This window comes from Castor canadensis, chromosome 17 (genome assembly GCF_047511655.1).
Source record: "Castor canadensis chromosome 17, mCasCan1.hap1v2, whole genome shotgun sequence".
NCBI classification, from domain to species: domain Eukaryota; kingdom Metazoa; phylum Chordata; class Mammalia; order Rodentia; family Castoridae; genus Castor; species Castor canadensis.
In genome coordinates this window covers 17340490-17356963 of record NC_133402.1, presented here as the reverse complement: position 1 = coordinate 17356963, position 16474 = coordinate 17340490, and the positions used below count along the sequence as shown (strand labels likewise).

The 16474-nt window shown below is 55.1% G+C and overlaps 2 protein-coding genes across 5 annotated transcripts in view; one reads left to right on the top strand and one right to left on the bottom strand.

Annotated features, from left to right (window-relative positions):
• The first annotated feature begins 286 nt into the window (after positions 1–286).
• Rabep2 (rabaptin, RAB GTPase binding effector protein 2) lies at positions 287–13137 on the top strand. 3 transcript variants are annotated; one of them, XM_020159429.2, is made up of 13 exons: positions 288–907; positions 1422–1631; positions 5073–5230; positions 7533–7643; positions 7723–8070; positions 8857–8952; positions 9045–9143; positions 9885–10040; positions 11285–11462; positions 11573–11584; positions 11675–11730; positions 11996–12112; positions 12534–13137. In XM_020159429.2, exons 1-13 carry the CDS (start codon positions 847–849, stop codon positions 12633–12635), a joined length of 1704 nt encoding a protein of 567 aa, XP_020015018.1. In that variant the 5' UTR covers positions 288–846; the 3' UTR covers positions 12636–13137. The 3 variants fall into 3 exon arrangements, with proteins under 3 accessions (XP_073915327.1, XP_020015018.1, XP_073915326.1); XM_074059226.1 differs by lacking the exon at positions 7723–8070 and having other exon boundaries at positions 287–907; XM_074059225.1 differs by lacking the exon at positions 11573–11584 and having other exon boundaries at positions 289–907.
• Atp2a1 (ATPase sarcoplasmic/endoplasmic reticulum Ca2+ transporting 1) overlaps positions 13094–16474 on the bottom strand; it is a 17295-nt gene continuing 13914 nt past the window's right edge. The window contains exons 15-23 of one of the 2 annotated variants that reach the window (XM_074059220.1): positions 15729–16064; positions 15339–15559; positions 15028–15230; positions 14811–14896; positions 14592–14725; positions 14348–14465; positions 14059–14176; positions 13736–13776; positions 13094–13329 (exon numbers count right to left, since the gene is read on the bottom strand). In XM_074059220.1, the coding sequence (XP_073915321.1) occupies positions 13772–13776; positions 14059–14176; positions 14348–14465; positions 14592–14725; positions 14811–14896; positions 15028–15230; positions 15339–15559; positions 15729–16064 (1221 nt within the window). In that variant the 3' untranslated portion in view covers positions 13094–13329; positions 13736–13771. The remainder of the gene's footprint in view (positions 13330–13735; positions 13777–14058; positions 14177–14347; positions 14466–14591; positions 14726–14810; positions 14897–15027; positions 15231–15338; positions 15560–15728; positions 16065–16474) is intronic. The other variant, XM_020159339.2, reaches the window with a different exon arrangement.

Below are 16474 nucleotides of genomic sequence, written 5' to 3'. Positions count from 1 at the left end.
GGACTAGTTACTAGCGCTGGAGAAAGGAAATGCATTCTGGAATATTCAGTACACTGGAGGTTGAGTTTAAGAATTTCCAGGAGGCCACTAAGAATAAAGGACTTCCAGGTTCCAAGTGTCCTTTATAGGAGAAGGAAACCGATTTGGGGGTAGGGAGTAGGGAATTGCTTGTCATTGTTCAAGGCAAGAGGGCACACAATGAGAGTATGACCCAGGGCGAGGCTGAGAGGAAGGATCTGAGAAGCACTAGGAGGGGCAAGGGAGCTTAACAGGAAACGGCATCAAAATGGGGGTGGGGACGTGCAAGTTTCGCACTTCTATGACTGAGTGCGTGGGGACTCAGAGGCACCCAGAAAAATGAAGCCGACCCAGCCCTGGCCCGAGGGCCGACGGGCAAGGGCGGAGGTGCAGCGGCGGCTCGGCCGCAGTTCGCTGTAACGTGAGCCCGGCTGCGGCGGAAGGGCGATCAGGGGTTGGCTCTAAGCGGAGGGGAGGCGGAGGAGACACGCGCTTTGTCCTCCGCTGCCAAGGTCCCCAAGGAGGTGAAATTGGAGCAGAGCCTCCAAGGACACAAGAGACGCCAAGGAAGGAAGGACTCCGCAGAACCAGCAGACGTCCTCAGGAGCCGCTCAACCCAGCACAGGAGCGGGAATCCCAGCCAGGGCCGAGTGTCCACTCGGGAACCTTCGGCGGCGATCGGCAGCCCCTCCTTCACCTCCAACCACCGCCTCGGGCCCCCCAGCCTAGCCGGAAACAGCCGAGCGGATCCGGAAATAGCCGACAGGACCCGGAAGCGGGCAGCGCAGTCACCAGGGAGTGCGGGAATCCGCCGTTTGAGCCGAGGCGATGGCGGCAGCTGCGCCCGCAGCCCCAGGCGAGGACAGGCGGCTGCAGCGGCCGGGGGCCGGTACGTGAGGACGCGTCCGTGCGCGCGGAGGACAGTGGGGCCAGAGGCGGGCCGAGCTCCACAGCAGGCGTGGTGGGGGGGGTAGAGGGGAGACTGGGGAAAGGGGCGGGGCACGCCGCCGGGAAAGGGAGGCGGGGCTTGAGCTACCGGCGCAGGGGGCGTGGCCTGAGACCCCAGGGTTAAGGCAGGTGAGAAGTGGGGCGTGGTGAGGAAGGGGCGGAGCCATTGGAAGGTGGCGGGGCGGGGGGGGGGGGGCCGCGCCAGAGGAAAGGGGATTGGGTGAATGGAGGGAAGAGGCGGGCTATAGGCTACATAAGGCAGAGAAAGGCAGAAAGGAGGAGGGGAAGGGGAAGGGGAAGGGGCGGGGCCCAGGTGAATAAGGCGGGGCCAGTTAAATGGGGCGGGCCAGAGGCAGGTGGAGCTGCAGTACTAGGTTGCTGTACTTGCTGGTTTCGTTGGAGGACTGGGTGTCCTGGAAGTGATGGAGAGAAAGACTGATCCCTGTCGCCCACAGCGCTGGACCCCCAGCCGCCAGAGGGGGCAAAGGTTGAGGCAGAGTCAGATGAGCTCTGCCGGCTTCGGACTGAGCTGGCAGGCGCCCTGGCAGAAATGGAGACCATGAAGGCTGTGGCTGAGGTGAGCGAGAGCACGAAGGCTGAAGCAGTGGCTGCAGTGCAGCGGCAGTGCCAAGAGGAGGTGGCCTCCCTGCAGACCATCCTGAAAGGTGAGAGGGGTCCTCTCCCGGACCCGCCATCGGCCCATCAGGGGTTGTGCGGGACAAGAAAGGCATCAAATAAGCTTTGGCTTGCCTAGCACAAAGTATGTCTGTGGCCCTCTAATTTGCTTAGAGACGCCGCATGTGATGTCCGCAGCGCTGTCAGTTACAGCTAAGTTTCACTCCCAGGCTCTACCTGTTCCCTTGCCCTCTGTCATTTCTTGTCCCTCAGTGATGACCGATCAACCCTGAAGATGAGGAAGAAACTGCTCAGTTCCCTGAACCAGCTTCATTTTGGTGTGGGCTCCAGGCTATAGTCAGCCTCAGGTCCAATCTCTGCCAGTCTAATCCTCTGCTTTCCTTCACCCTCCACATACGCATGCACCTCCCTCTTCCCTTCCTCTGTTTCATGGCCTCTGAACTTGGGAAGCACCAGCTCCCTTGGCCCCAGCTTTTCCTGTATCCTGCGCTCTCTAGTCGGAGGCCAGAGTCTCTGAAACAGGTGGCAGACCTGTCCCCACATCTGCCCCTGCTTTTGCAGGGCTTTCCTGGACTAGTGTCCCAGCCTCCTTATAGATTTTCTTCTGTGCTCTGCTCTTGACATTGAATTCCAGAGTAACTGCCTAAAATTTCCATCCTTTTCCCCTTTAACAACTGCTCCTGGCTCCAGACTTCTCTGGGGCTATTTTCCCCACACTTTTAGGTATCCACATACCTGTGCAATGTAGTCATATCTTCATATGACTTCTTAATTCTCTTATTCTGTTACCCTTAATACTTATTCTTTAAGTAGATACATTTTTTAAAAGCTTGCACAACAAGCCAGTGTTGTGTTGCACATCTGTAATCTCAGCACTCAGGAGACTGAGGCAAGAAGATCCATGAGTCCCATGCTGGCCTGAACTACATGGTGAGACCCTGTCTCAAAAAAGAAAAAAATGAAAATCCCAGCTGGGGGCATGGCTCAAGTGGTAGAGCGCCTTCCCAGAAAGTATGAGGTCCTGAGTTCAAATCCCATTTCTGCCAAAAAAGAAAAGAAAAAGAAAATCCCAACTACCTAGGGGTCGAAGATCAGAAGAATAGAGGTTTGAGAACAACCTAGGCAAAAAGTTGGTGCCATCTCAATCAGTAAGCCTGGTGTGGTGGCACACACCTATGGTACAAGGTAAACAAGAGGCTATAGGTAGGAGGATTTCAGTCTGAGGCTGGCCCCAGGCAAAACTGGAGACCTTACCTGAAAAATAACAAGCAAAAAGAACTCAGGGAGGTGGGGGGGGCACCCAAGTGGTAAAGTGCCAGCCTGGTAAACTTGAGGTCCTGAGTTCAAATTCCGGTAACAACAACAACAAAAAGATTGCATACATTTATTAAAGGAAACTTGTTATCTCCAGTCAGTTAGAAAAACAAGATGTGTGGTAGTAATAACAATAGCTAGCGTATGTGGATCACTTACCACGTGCCAGGCACAGAGCTAATGCTGTATGAGTTTGGAATCTTAACAGCCTGTATGAGGTAAGAACTATTACCCATCACCCCATACAGAGGAGGCACTGAGGCCCAGACAGGTTAAACTTGCCCACAGGCACACAGCTGGTAGGCAGATGTATACCCAGTCGGTCTGGCAACGGAGACTTTATGTCTAATGGTAGTACATGGTGGGATAAATACCTGCACAAGTACAAAAAGTTCACATTCCGCCGACCATCACCTCTACCTGCTGCTGATCTATAAGATCAGTTCCAAACCTTTTGGCCTGGATACCATGCCTGTCACCCTCTCCACACTTCCCAGTGTCTTTTCTTGCTATTCTCAGGCTCTCCTGTCAGGCACCATGCTCAGACACCACTACTTTCCCTCCTCTTTACCTCTGCTCCTGCTGGTTTTGTTACCTGCTGTGTCCTTCCCTCCTTTGTCATGCCAGTGCCCCCTTCCGGCCAGGTTGGCAGAGCAAGGCAGCTTCCTCTGGGATCCACAGCCAGGGAGTACTCCTCTCCTTCTGTTAAACTGCATCCCAGCTAACCTTGTGGCTGTCTTCCCTGCTGGGCGGTGAACTTCTGGTGGCAAGTTCTGTGTCTGATTTATTTCTGTATCTCCAGAGCCGATAGTAAATGCTGATATCATCAAATAACCCTTGTTATTAACATATATGAATAGGAATAGATATCATGTCTTCTTCAGCATTTGCTATGCAATCAATTGGAAAAAAAATCTGTCTCTGCAGACCACATTCTTCCAATTCTTCTGTTGACTTTTTTATTTATATTTTGGGTGGCACTGGGATTTGAACTCAGGGCTTCGTACTTGCGAGGCATGTGCTCTGCCGCTTAAGCCACTCTACCAGCCTCTTCTGTTGGCTTTTCTTTTGGTGGTACTGGAGTTAGAACTCAGGCTTTGCACTTGCTAGGCAAGCATGCTACCACTTGAGCCATGTCCCCACCCTTTTTTTATCTTTTTTGAGAAAGTATCTGTCTCAACTCATTAGGTCACCCAGGCTGGCCTCAGATTCACCATCCTCTTACCTCAGCCTCCACATGTGGGGATTACGGCCAGTATCACCCTCACTGATGGTTTGTGAGCAGTGTGCCCATGTAGAAGTCACTGCTGTTACAGGAATTTCAGCCCACACCAGTGGTTGACGTTTATAGTTTCTGTCATGAAACATACAAGCATGACTTTGAACAGTATCCAATACAGCTTGGTGGTCCAGGTCACTACCAAACTGAGTCCTGTTTCAGCCACACAATTAAGTATCATTGCACTTGCTCCAGAATAGGAAAGAGGCAGGTTTGGTACCATAGATAGTTCCCGTCAATCAGCTGTCGGTTATTTGCAAGTTGTTGGTGACCACTCTCCCAGTATTGGGGTTTGAACTCAGGATGTCACACTGAGTTAGGTGTGACTCCACCAGCCAGCCCTTTTTTTTGTAATGGGTTTTTTCAAGATAGGGTCTTTTTGAACTATTTCCTCTGGCTGGCTTTGAACCGTGATTCTCCTAATCTCTTTCTCCTGAGTAGCTAGGATTACAGCCACCAGCACCAGGCTGGTTCCTGTCTTGAAGGGTGTAGTTCAGCCGGTTCTACTATGCACTCATTTCATGGGCTGTATCTCTTGCCGTGCAGCCTGTCCTGGCTCTTCATGTGGCTTCATCAACAGTCATGATCTCGGCTGTGTCAGTTCACCTTTTGGTGATATTTTTAACTCATACTTGTCTGAGTTTATGCAGCACAAATAATTTGGAAATAATGCTTTCAGCTTCCCTTTATTGCCTGTATCAGAAAAATTTCCTGTTAATTAAAGTGGTTTCATCCTGTAAAAGCCCAAGGGTCACTAGTGTCTCTGAGCTGCTGGGGGCTTGCCCAGGGCCATCTGCCAGCCCGCCATGCTATCTGCTGTGCTGCTGCAGCAGATAGCAGAGGCAGCGCCCCGAGCACCTGGCTTCCTTCCCCGCAGACTCCATCAGCAGCTATGAGGCTCAGATCACAGCCCTGAAGCAGGAGCGGCAACAGCAGCAGCAGGACTTCGAGGAGAAGGAGCGAGAGCTGGGCCACCTTAAGCAGCTGCTGGCCCGGGCCCATCCCCTGGACTCCTTGGAGAAGCAAATGGAAAAGGTGGGGGTCTGATGGCCTGCCTTGCTCCTAGGATTTGGATAGACTAAGGAGTGTTGGTGTCCTGTTCTCCATCATTGTGTACAGGACACAGGACACTGGCTAGTGACTCCAGGTAGAGCGTAGTGCTGCCTCATTGTTGTGTGCTTGGCAAGGTCCTGACCCACCCCTTGCTAGTAGGTGACCAAGTTCATTTACCTCCAGGACAAGGGGTAAGGGAGCTAACTTTTTTTTTTTTGGTGGTACTGGCATTTGAACCCAGGGCCTCATGCTCACTAGCCAGGTGCTGTGCCACTTGAGGCACTCCATCAGCCCTCTTTGGTGTTGGTTTTTTTCGAGGTAGGATATCGAAAACTGTTTGCTTGGGTTGGCTTTGAACCATGATCCTCCTGATCTCTGCGTCCTGAGTAGCTAGGATTACAGGTGTGAGCCACCAGTGCCTGGCTAGGGAACTAACTCTTAGGAGACCCCTTGTGGCCAGCCACTGTGTTAAGTGCTCTATAGGCCTGCATACTCTGTCTCTGCCCTGTGTGCAAGTGTGGTCAAGTCCATTGGACAGAAGGGTAAGGTGAGGCTTAGAAAAGCTCAGCGATTCTTGCAGCTCTGCAAAGAAAAAGGAGCAGAGTTGGAATTGAAAAATCTAGGCAGTTGGACTAGAAGTTTGACTCGAGTGGTAGAGCACCTGCTTTGCAAGTGTGAAGCCCCCGACTTCAAGCCCAGTCCCACCAAAAAAAAAAAAAGTATATATAGCTAGGATGATTCTGAAGTTTCTGTTCTTTTTTTTTTTTCTTTTTTGCAGTGCTGGGGCTGGAACTGAGGGTCTTCACCTTGTGCCACTCCACCAGCCCTCTTTTGTGTGTGTGTGTGATGGGTTTTTTACGAGATAGGGTCTCGAAAACTATTTGCTTGGGTTGGCTTCAAATCACGATCCTCCTGATCTCTGCCTCCTGAGTGGCTGGGATTACAGTGTGAGCCACCAGCACCCAGCTAAAGTTTCTGTTCTTAACCTCTGTGGCATAGTATCTCTTTTGTTATTGTTATTATTGATAACGTGGAGCTGGATGTGATGACAGATGCCTGCTGTCCTAACTTGGGAGGCTGAGGCTGGAGGAACTTTTGAGCCTGTGAATTCAAGGCCAGCCTGGGCAATATAGCCAAATCTCATCTCTTAAAAAAAAATTATATAAAAACAATAATAGGAAGTATACATTCCCAAATGCATCATCTTTCAAAACAAATTTATGTTGTTACCACATTTGGTTTTCGTAGTAGTCCCTTATCCTATTGTGAGGATCCCCAGGCTGAGCAAGACAGAGGTAACTGCCTAGTTTGAAAGACACAGATCAAAGCAGGAGCCCCAAAAGGAAGGCCTCCATTCAGCAGCTTCTGTGGCTGCTACTTGCATCCAGGGTTCCTGCAGGAACCCTTGCGTTGGTTGGCAAAGGGGGGACTTTGCTCAGAACATTCCCCAGGACAGCAGAAGGGTATCAGGTCTGCAATCAGGCCTATCCATCCATTGAGTGAGCATCAACATGGCACAGGCTCCAGGACTTCAGGCAGGATCCCAGGTGTTTTGTTTGAACTCAGGGCTTTATGCTTGCAAAGCAGGCGCTCTACCACTTGAGCCACACCTCCAGTCTATTTTTGTAGTAGTTATTTTGGAGATGGTGGTCTTGCAAACTGTTTGCCCTGACTGGCCTCCAACCTTGATCTTCCCAAGTAGCCAGAATGACAGGCACCCAGCTAGAAGTTTCTTTTCTTAAAGTCCAGACTACTACAGCAGCTCAACAAGTCATTAGAAACCCAGGCACCTCCTGTGTTGCTGTTTTGCCTTAGGGAGCAGATTTCCTCATGGTCCAAGATAACTGCCTAAGTGCCAGCCATTATATCCACATTCCAGCCAGCAAGAGAGGAGTGAAGAAAGACACATCCTCTTCCTTTTAGGAGTTGTCACATGGCATATCTCACATCTCATTAGCTGGTACAGAGTCACATGATCACATTTTGTTGCAGGAAAGCTGAGAAATGAAGATGGTGGTATTAGAGAATTTAGGCTATGTGCCCAACAAAAATATGAGGTTCTGTGACTTAAAAAAAAAGTGCATGCTGGGGAAGAAATTATGGTATATCGCAGGGCAACAGGAAGACAGTCTTGAGCTTGGCCCTTTTCCTGGGCGTCCATATGAAGAGGGCTATATAGCACCTCCAGGGAGGATTAGAAGAGCTGGTGGGGTCCTGAACAGACCTGAGGGGCCCAGTTGGGAGGGTACTGTCACTGCCTGACTGCGTACCTCCATCTGTCCAGGCCCACGAGGACTCGGAGAAGCTGCGGGAGATTGTGCTGCCCATGGAGCAGGAGATTCAGGAGCTGAAGGCCAAGCTGCTGAGGGCGGAGGAGCTGATCCAAGAGATCCAGGTGAGGGGCGGCTGGGGTGCCGAGGGGAGGAGGGCACCTGGGACACCAGCCCCCAGCCTGTTCCCTGGCTTTTCCCTAGAGACGTCCCAGGCCGCCCCCTGCCCTGCATGGCTCCACAGAGTTACTGCCGCTGTCAAGGAACCCGTCTCCTCCGCTGGAGCCCCTGGAGGAGCTGAGTGGAGACGGGGGTGCAGCAGCTGAGGCCTTTGCCCGCAACTGTGATGACAGCGCGTCCATCTCCTCCTTCTCCCTTGGCGGGGCTGGCAGCAGTGGCTCCCTGCCCCGCAGCCGCCAGGGCCTGAGCCCTGAGCAGGAAGAGACGGCCTCTCTGGTGTCTACTGGCACCCTGGTTCCTGAGGGCATCTACCTGCCCCCTCCTGGTTACCAGCTGGTGCCAGACACCCAGTGGGAGCAGCTGCAGGTGGAGGTGCGTGGACTGTGCAAGCGGCCTGTGGGCATCCAGGCTTCTCTGGACAGGTCCAGGCCCTGAACTAGAGCTAGAGCTGGGGATGCCGCAGGGCAGCCCCTTCCAGGCCTGGGAGTCGGGCATGAACACACACTCAGGAGGTAATGTTATGGGGCAAGATGCCCAGAACAGAACTGAAGAGGAGCCAGGGATGCGGCTCAGTGGTAAGAGCGCTGCATTGTCTAGCTTGTGTGAGGCCCTGAGTTCCATCCCCAGCACTGGAAAAAAGAAAACTGAAGAGTGTTATGGAATAGAGACTGGCAGTCTGGGAGACCCATCGAGGCTAAGGCTGGAGCTAAGAGCCAAATGGTGGGGAAAGGTGTTCTTAAAGATTGTGAAAGAAGGAACTGCAGGTGCAGAGGCCCAGTGTGTCTGAGAAGCAGAGAGGTGAGGAAGGCAGGTGGACATTCCTGGGCCTTTGTGGGTTTGCACTTTAGACCAGAAGGGAGAGTGTGTCTGCTGGCTCTGGGATTGGGAAGGTCCCTTGGATCTGGAGGGATGGACTAGGATGGGCAAGGGGAAAAGCTGAAACTGTAGTTGGAGAGAAGGTAGTGACTGGAGCAGAAGAGGGCAACAGAGAGAACTTGGCATTTCTTTGGAGGAGGCCTTGGCAGGGCCTGCTGAACCTGGACATGGCAATGAAGGGAAGGAGTGGTGTCACACTGCTCGTGGCAGACAGCATATGCATGCTGGCATCATCACGCTGCAGAGGAGGGAGATGGAGACCAAGGTCTGTGTCTGTGGCAGGGGCGGCAGCTACAGAAGGACCTGGAAAATGTCAGCCGTGAGCGGGACGAGTTGCAAGAAGGCCTGAGAAGGAGTAATGAGGACTGCGCCAAGCAGGTGGATCCCAGCTCCATTCCAGTCCCAGCCAGAACTCTGGCCGCCCACTGCCCCAGCAGGATCCCCTGACCTCACCCTCCTTCTGCCCCCAGATGCAGGTGCTCCTGGCTCAGGTCCAGAACTCAGAGCAGCTGCTACGGACACTGCAGGGGACTGTGAGCCAGGCCCAGGAGCGCGTGCAGCTGCAGATGGTAGGAGTCTAGTGCAGCAGAGGGGCCTGGCAAGACTGGGTGGGGGTGTGCAGAAAGTTGAGGCACCTGTTGTCCTGCCCCCCCCACCCCCCTCCCCAGCTTCTGGACTCTCTCTCGCATTGGTGCCAGGTAGGTAAAGGGTTTGGGGGCAGCCTGGCCCTGGCTAGAGCTGTGACCTTGAATCAATCCCATAACACAGGGCCTCCACCTTATCATCTGTAAAACTGAGATAATAGTACCTGGTTCAAGAATTGCGAGGATTGAAAGCAAGTCATACACTTTCCAAGGCCAGAGAGGAGGAGTCAGTGAGTGGATGGGGCCATGGGGGAGCAGTGGACAGCCTGGCAAATGAGGGACCCTTGCAAAGGGAGCTGCTGTACCTTAGCGACACTGATTGTTCCTGCCTGGAAATGTGGGCTTCAGGCGGCCACAAGTTCTGATGTTTCAAGAGAAGATACAAATCTGAATATGTGTGTATTGTCTTCCAATTTTTAAAGTTCACTACTTTAGGGTTTAAAAAATCAAATCGCCAAGTATGGCAGTGCATGACCGTAATCCCAGCACTCAGGAGGCCAAGGCAAGAGTATTGAGAATTCCAGGCCAGCCTGGGCTACTTTTTCCTTTCTCAGTAGATTAGGGGCCTGGGCTTTCTGGCTGTCAGTGTGGAGGAGGGCTCAGGGTTTGGCCTCAGGACTGGAGACACCCTGCTCCTCATGCCTTGTGCCTATGGTCCATCCCCAGGCAGAGCTGGCCTCTTCCCACAAGTGCCTGCGCCGTGAGGTTAAGCGGCTAAATGAGGAAAACCAAGATCTCCGGGCTGAGCAGCTGCCATCAGCAACCCCCCAGGGCTCAGAGCAATACCAGGGCAAGGAAGAGACTCTGCCTGGCTCTGTTCAGGTAAGCTGAGCGAAGACACCAAGGGGCCGGGCCGCCCTGTCAGCCTTTCCTCTCCAGGCAGAGCAGAGGCCTGGGATTACAGACCTGGGGGACCTGTGTTGCCTTGGCCAACTCACTCAATTTCTCCAAGACCTAGATTCCTCATTTGAAAAGTGGGACCAGACCTTCTTCCTGGCACTGGCATAGAGCACGTTAGCAGAGTGCTTGACTATCAGATTGTGTGTGTGGTGCTGGGGGTGGAACCCGGACCTTGCACTTTCCAGGCAGGTGCTCTACCACTGAGCTATATTCCCAGTCCTTGGTTTTCCTTTTTTTGGTTTTGTTTTATTTTGAGACAGGGTGTCTGAACATAGTCCAGGCTGGCTTTGAACTTGCCATTCTCCTACCTCTGCCTCCTGAGTGCTGGGATTACAGGTATGCACCAACCTGCCCAGTTTGCAAGGTTTTTGGTGTTTTTTTTTTTTTTTTTTTTGCAGTACTGGGGCTTGAACTCAGGGCCTTGGGCTTGAACTCAGGGCCTTAACCTTGAGCCACTCCACCAGCCCTTTTTGTGATGGGTTTTTCAAGATAGGTTCTCTCGAACTATTTGCCCGCTCTGGCTTCAAACCACAATCCTCTTTATCTCTGCCTCTTGAGTAGCTAGGATTACAGGTGTGAGTCACCAGCACCTGGCTATTTGCAAGTTTTAAGTGACATGAGATCCTGAAGGTCATCATCTTTGGTTCCTTACATGATGTCATTGATTGATAAGTAGCCTTTGTTGATTTATTAATAATATAATTTACTGATAAATTCATTTATTAAAAATATAAAGATCACCTGGGGCTCCTCTCTATGCTGAGGATTGCAGTTTGCATCTACTTCTGAGTGACCCTGAATTCCTTGGCTCTATGTCGCCCTCTTTCTTTTTTGTGTAGTTTTTTCATTATGTACATAATGGAGAACCTAACTAGAGTTGTTTTTGAGCTTTATGGAGGGGTCTTCTTGTAGGTGATCTTCTGGAACGTTCTGCACCCTCCCTGAGAGTCCCCTATATGGTGTGGCAGACGTGCCCTTGCTTGGGCTCCTTCACTCCCATCGCTGAAGCACAGTGTCTGTCTTCCTGACTGTGGCATTTGGGCCCTTACTGTTGTAGCATTTTCCTTCCTTCTTTCCACCATTCCTATCTGACTGGTGACCCACACCAGCCCCTGCCCTTCTGCTCTTCTGACCCTTGCCCAACAGGCCACTTGTGTCCCTCCCAGGAGCTGCAGCAACTGGTCCGGCGCACACGGCAGGAGGCGCGGGCCCGGCAGCAGACTCAGGAGCACGAGGCTGAGCGTCTGCGCATCGAGGTTGTGACACTGCGGGACGCGCTGGAGGAGGAGACGGCGTCCAGGGCCAGCCTGGAGGGGCAGTTAAGGATGCAGCGGGAGGAGACAGGTGAGGGAGGAGGGTGCCTCACCTCCCCTTCGGGTCCACCGGGGCCTGGTGTAGGCAGTAGGAGGGGAGCTCATGCAGAACCTTGACTGCTTTCTTTTCCCCACCCCCAGAAGTGTTCCAGGGTGAGTAGAGGCTGGTGCCCTGCTGGGACTGGGTCACGGTGGGGAAAGCTGGTGTGGGCTTGACTCCGGCTCCTTCGCCTGACTTCCCAGCCTCCCTGTGCAGCCTGAGGACAGAGGTGGAGCGGCTCCAGGAGGAGCATGGCAAGGTGAGGCCGAGCCCAGCACCTGGCCCAGGGTGATGAGGGATGGGGCAGCCGTGTGGAGACGACCCTCAAAGGCCCTGTCGGTCTCTCTCAGGCCAGATAGCAGGAAGCCCTGCAGCCCTTGCCTGGCTACAGCTGGAGAGAAGGGGTCAGAGTCGCGTGGGTGGTACAGAGGGCACTGGTGTGGGGTCTCCCACTGCTTTGACCACACACCCTGCCATCTGACCCAAGGTGAGCCAGGTCCCAGCTCAGTGCCCTGTCCCCACAGGCCCAGCTCACAGACCTCCTCTCTGAGCAGAGGGCCAAGGCACTGCGGCTGCAGGCTGAGCTGGAGACCAGCGAACATGTGCAGAGGGACTTTGTGCGACTGTCCCAGGCCCTGCAGGTACAGCCTGGTCTCTCTACCAGGGTGGTGCAGCCCCCATGACTTGACCTGGTCTTTGGAGAACAGTCCCCCAACTTGGGGGAGACCTCTTCCTCCTTCTGGGGCTTTTGTAGTCCTTCCCCTGAGCCGTTGCTCCAAAACAAGTGGGAACTCGTTTGTGTGCATTTCGGTCAGTCACACATGCCCTGCACACAGGCTTGAGGAGCATTCCTGCCAACGGCCTACCAACGGCCAGCTGCACCCAGACTTCCCCAAGCTGTGCTCCTAGCCCCATTCCTTCCCTTGACCCTGATATCACCGAGGGCTATGGGCAGGGGGAGAGGGGCACGGGACTCTCCAGAGATGGCCCCTGGCTCTGCCCTTGGGAGCAAGTTGGTGGGGCAGTAGCTGCGTTCCCACCACGGCCTCACCCACCCCACAGGTGCGCCTGGAGCGGATCCGCCAGGCTGAGACTCTGGAGCAAGTGCATAGCATCATGGACGAGGCACCCCTGCGGGATGTCAGGGACATCAAGGACACCTGAAGGGCCAGACCAGAAGCCACCCCACCCTGAGCTCTCCCACCGGGAGGAAGACTGCCCTCACCCAGACCTGTGAGGCCTGGGCTGCGGGGACCCTGGGTGTTGTCCTCACTGTTTCCAAGCCTAGGGGTCCTTCCACCTGGTGCCTCCTCCCAGGGTGGCTGGGCCTGATGCTCTCAGGGATGACACCTGGGCGAGGGGCCCAGCCCCTCCTGAAACCAAAGGTGCAGGCTGAGCCCTGTGGCTTTCTGGCTGCCATGCTGTCTCCTGGGCTTTCCCACTCCATCCCACCAGCCAGCCCAGAACATGTCACAACCTGAGGCCTGGCCCATGGGCTGTCAGTGTCAGCAGGTCCTTCACGCACACCCTGGGGCAGGCAGCTGCTTTCTGGACTGCTTGACACTAAGACGCTTGTCCACAGGGCCTGGTCAGACCCCAGGACATGCACTAAGGCAAGGCCAGACTTTTCTGTCATTTATTTTCAATAAATAAGCAGCTCAGCTCAGTCAGTCGCCCCTGCAAGCCCCACAGGGCGGGGGGGGGGGGGGAGGTTACAAGGTTCAGAGGGAGGGTGCTGAGGGAAGGAGACACGGGGCACATGTAAACGGATGTGGGGGAAGGGGTCTGCCACAGCTCTGGCTGACGCTCTGGAAGAAGGGGCGGAGGACTGGTTACTTCCTTCTTTCATCTTCCGGATCTGAGGGAGAAATGGAAGGGATGGAGCAGGAGGGACAGGAGCTGTCCCTCCCACTGCATCTGTGGCACACTCACCTAGAGGGTCACCTGGCCCCTCCCTCCCATACTCACCTGTGTCCCAGTACTCCAGCCCACCCCCAGCTACTGCAGCCCCAGCAGCAGAGACAGCCAGCGCAACGCAGCGCAGCCCAGCGGACAGTGCTGCCCACTGCCTCTGTTGGGCAGGACCCAGCAGTGGCCGGTGCCCACGCTGGGGCACAAACCCCACGTGGAAGCACGGCAGTGGCAGCAGCAGTGTTGGCTCCTGGGGGAGCAGCAGGCGCAAGTGACCGCGGGTGCGCAGGGGTTTGGGGGAGCGAGCGGCAGGGCACAGCAGCTGGGGCAAGGGCAGGAGGGGGTGGCAATACCTGTGACACGGTTCAAAGACATGGAGGAGGGGGCAGTTATCCTATGGCCAGAGAGGACAGAGAGAGGCCATTATCAAGGGGAAGGCGGCCCACAGGCTGAGAGCCTGAGCAGGCTGGGCCACCCTGGAGAACGCAGCCACCAGGCCTGGCTGGAGTGGGGATGGGGCCTGGGCTGTCCCTCCCTGGGGACACTGGTCCTGCCAGGGCCGTGAGGAACTTACCCACCTGCAAAGGAAAAGGGGGGCACGCGCATTCGCAGCGCCGAGGGCAGGGGCTGTGCTCGGGGGCCCAGGGACATAGGGTTGGGGAGCAACGCTCCTTACCCTCCAGGTAGTTCCGAGCAACGAACTTGAGGATTTCGTCCAGCCCGATGACCGGAAGGGAGATCTTGAGGACCATGAGCCAATGGGTGAAGTCCAGTGCCCGGAGCTTGAAAATCATCTGGAGGTGGGGACAGCAGTCATGAGGTTACTGGTGACCTCTTGGCATGGGGACAGGGAGCCGAGGCACTGGCTGCCCCACCAAGCCCATCCCACTTTCCTTCCCTGTCAGCTCAAGTGGTCATAGGCCCTGCATGGGCTTCTAGGGGGCGGTGGTGGGGACGGGACTCACCGGCAGGGGGTCAACGTAGAGGATAAGGAAGTGGAGGGACATGGAGAGGCAGATGGAGCCCAGCAGCCAGATGTTTACCCAGGGTGGCATCCTCAGCAGAGACTGGTTCTCAGACAGGCTGCAGCAGAGGCCGGGCAAAGCCAAAGAGAAAGACATAGTGAGGAGAGAGGAGGAAGGCAGGGAGGCCGAGGACAAAAGCAGTGGCCTTGGGAACAGACATCAGGACACAGGCAAGCAGGCCTACCTGTTGAGAGCATTACACATCTCAATGGTGACCAGCACAGACAAGGCCATGGTCATGGGCTCAGGGGCCTCAAAGACTTCACAGTCCACACCGTCAAAGTCGAGGTTGTGCTCAGCACACTGCATGAAGTGAGTCTGCAGGGGAAGGGATAGGCCCTGAGACCCTGTGGAGGCTTCCACGTCACCCTCCTGCTGCCCACCTCACTGTCCTCCCCGCTACCAGCTGGCTGTAGGAGACGTGAGGCCCGTCTTCCGCATACAAGAACCACCAGGCAGCGGCTCCCACCGTGGCTGCTCCCACGTAGCCTGTGATGGAGGAGAGTCAGGGTCAGGGCTGGGCATGTGGGAGGCAGTAGGAGCACCCTACATGTCTGGGGACAGCTGGGTGAGGAAGAGGCCCCACTGGGTGTCCCAGGAGAGGGTCCCATCCTGCTCACCTCCAATTGCCATGTAGCGGAAAAAAAGCCAGCCACTGATGAGGGGCTCCTTGGGGCTCCGGGGAGGCCGGTCCATGATGTCCAGGTCTGGTGGGTTGAAACCCAGGGCAGTGGCTGGGAGCCCATCAGTTACCAAGTTCACCCACAGCAGCTGCACAGGGATCAGGGCCTCAGGCAGCCCCAAGGCGGCTGTCAGGAAGATGCTGCAGGAAGGAGGCAGTCACATGTCAGTCCTGCCCCACCCCCAGGCTAAGGTGCCCATCCCCACCTGGCCTCAGGCTGCACGTAAGATGCCCGCCCTGGCTGCTTACCAGACCACCTCGCCCACGTTGGAGGAAATGAGGTAGCGGATGAACTGCTTCATGTTGTTGTAGATGGCTCGGCCCTCCTCCACGGCCGCCACGATGGTGGAGAAGTTGTCATCGGCCAGCACCATCTCGGAGGCTGTCTTGGCCACAGCAGTCCCAGATCCCATGGCAATACCAATCTCGGCCTTCTTCAGGGCAGGGGCGTCATTGACACCATCCCCTGTCTGAGGATGGAGGAGGAGGTGTTACTTGAGGCTGTTCTCAGCCCCTTCCTGGAGCCTCAGCACCTAATACCTCCCTCTGGGCATGTCCCAGGGCCCCAGGATACCAGGAGGGTCATCTCATGGACACTCTGAAGTCTCCCTACCCCCACAGCCTGCTGGGACTTTTTACCATAGCCGTGATCTCATCGTAGGACTGCAGGTACTCCACGATCTTGGACTTGTGTGAGGGCTCCACGCGGGCAAAGCAGCAGGCACGTCTGCAGGCCTCTCGCTGCTCGGCCAGGGGCAGGTCATCAAACTCTCGGCCAGTGTAGGCACGGTCTGCAACTTCCTCATTCTCCGAAAAGATGCCAATTCTCCGGCAAATGGCAATGGCTGTGCCCTTGTTGTCGCCGGTGATCATGATCACCCGGATGCCAGCGTCCCGGCACAGCTGGATAGAGCCTGTGACCTCCTTGCGGGGTGGGTCCAGCATGCCCACCACACCAACGAATGTCAGGTCCACCTGGGAGACAGCAGACCATGACAGGTCAGGGGAGCCTTGGGACATGGGCTGGGGTGGAAGCTCAAAGGAAGACAGGGACAAAGATCCGGAAGCTGGGGCTTGCTGCCTCCGGGCCTGGGTTAGCCCGCAGCTGGGTCTTGAAAGTGCAGGGTCGGAAACATTTCTCCTTCCTTGTGTGCCTGCAGGTCTTGGCAGTGCCAGTCTTGCCACAGGTGCTGATTATGCCTGGCATAGAAAGACTCAAGATGAGCCAGGCACCAGTGGCTCAAGCTTGTAATCCTAGCTACTCAGGCGGCAGAGATCAGGAGGATCTCAGTTCAAAGCCAACCCAGGCAAATAGTTCACGAGACCCTAGCTCAAAAACATCCATCACAAAAATAGGGCTGGTGGAGTGGCTCAAAGTGTAGGCC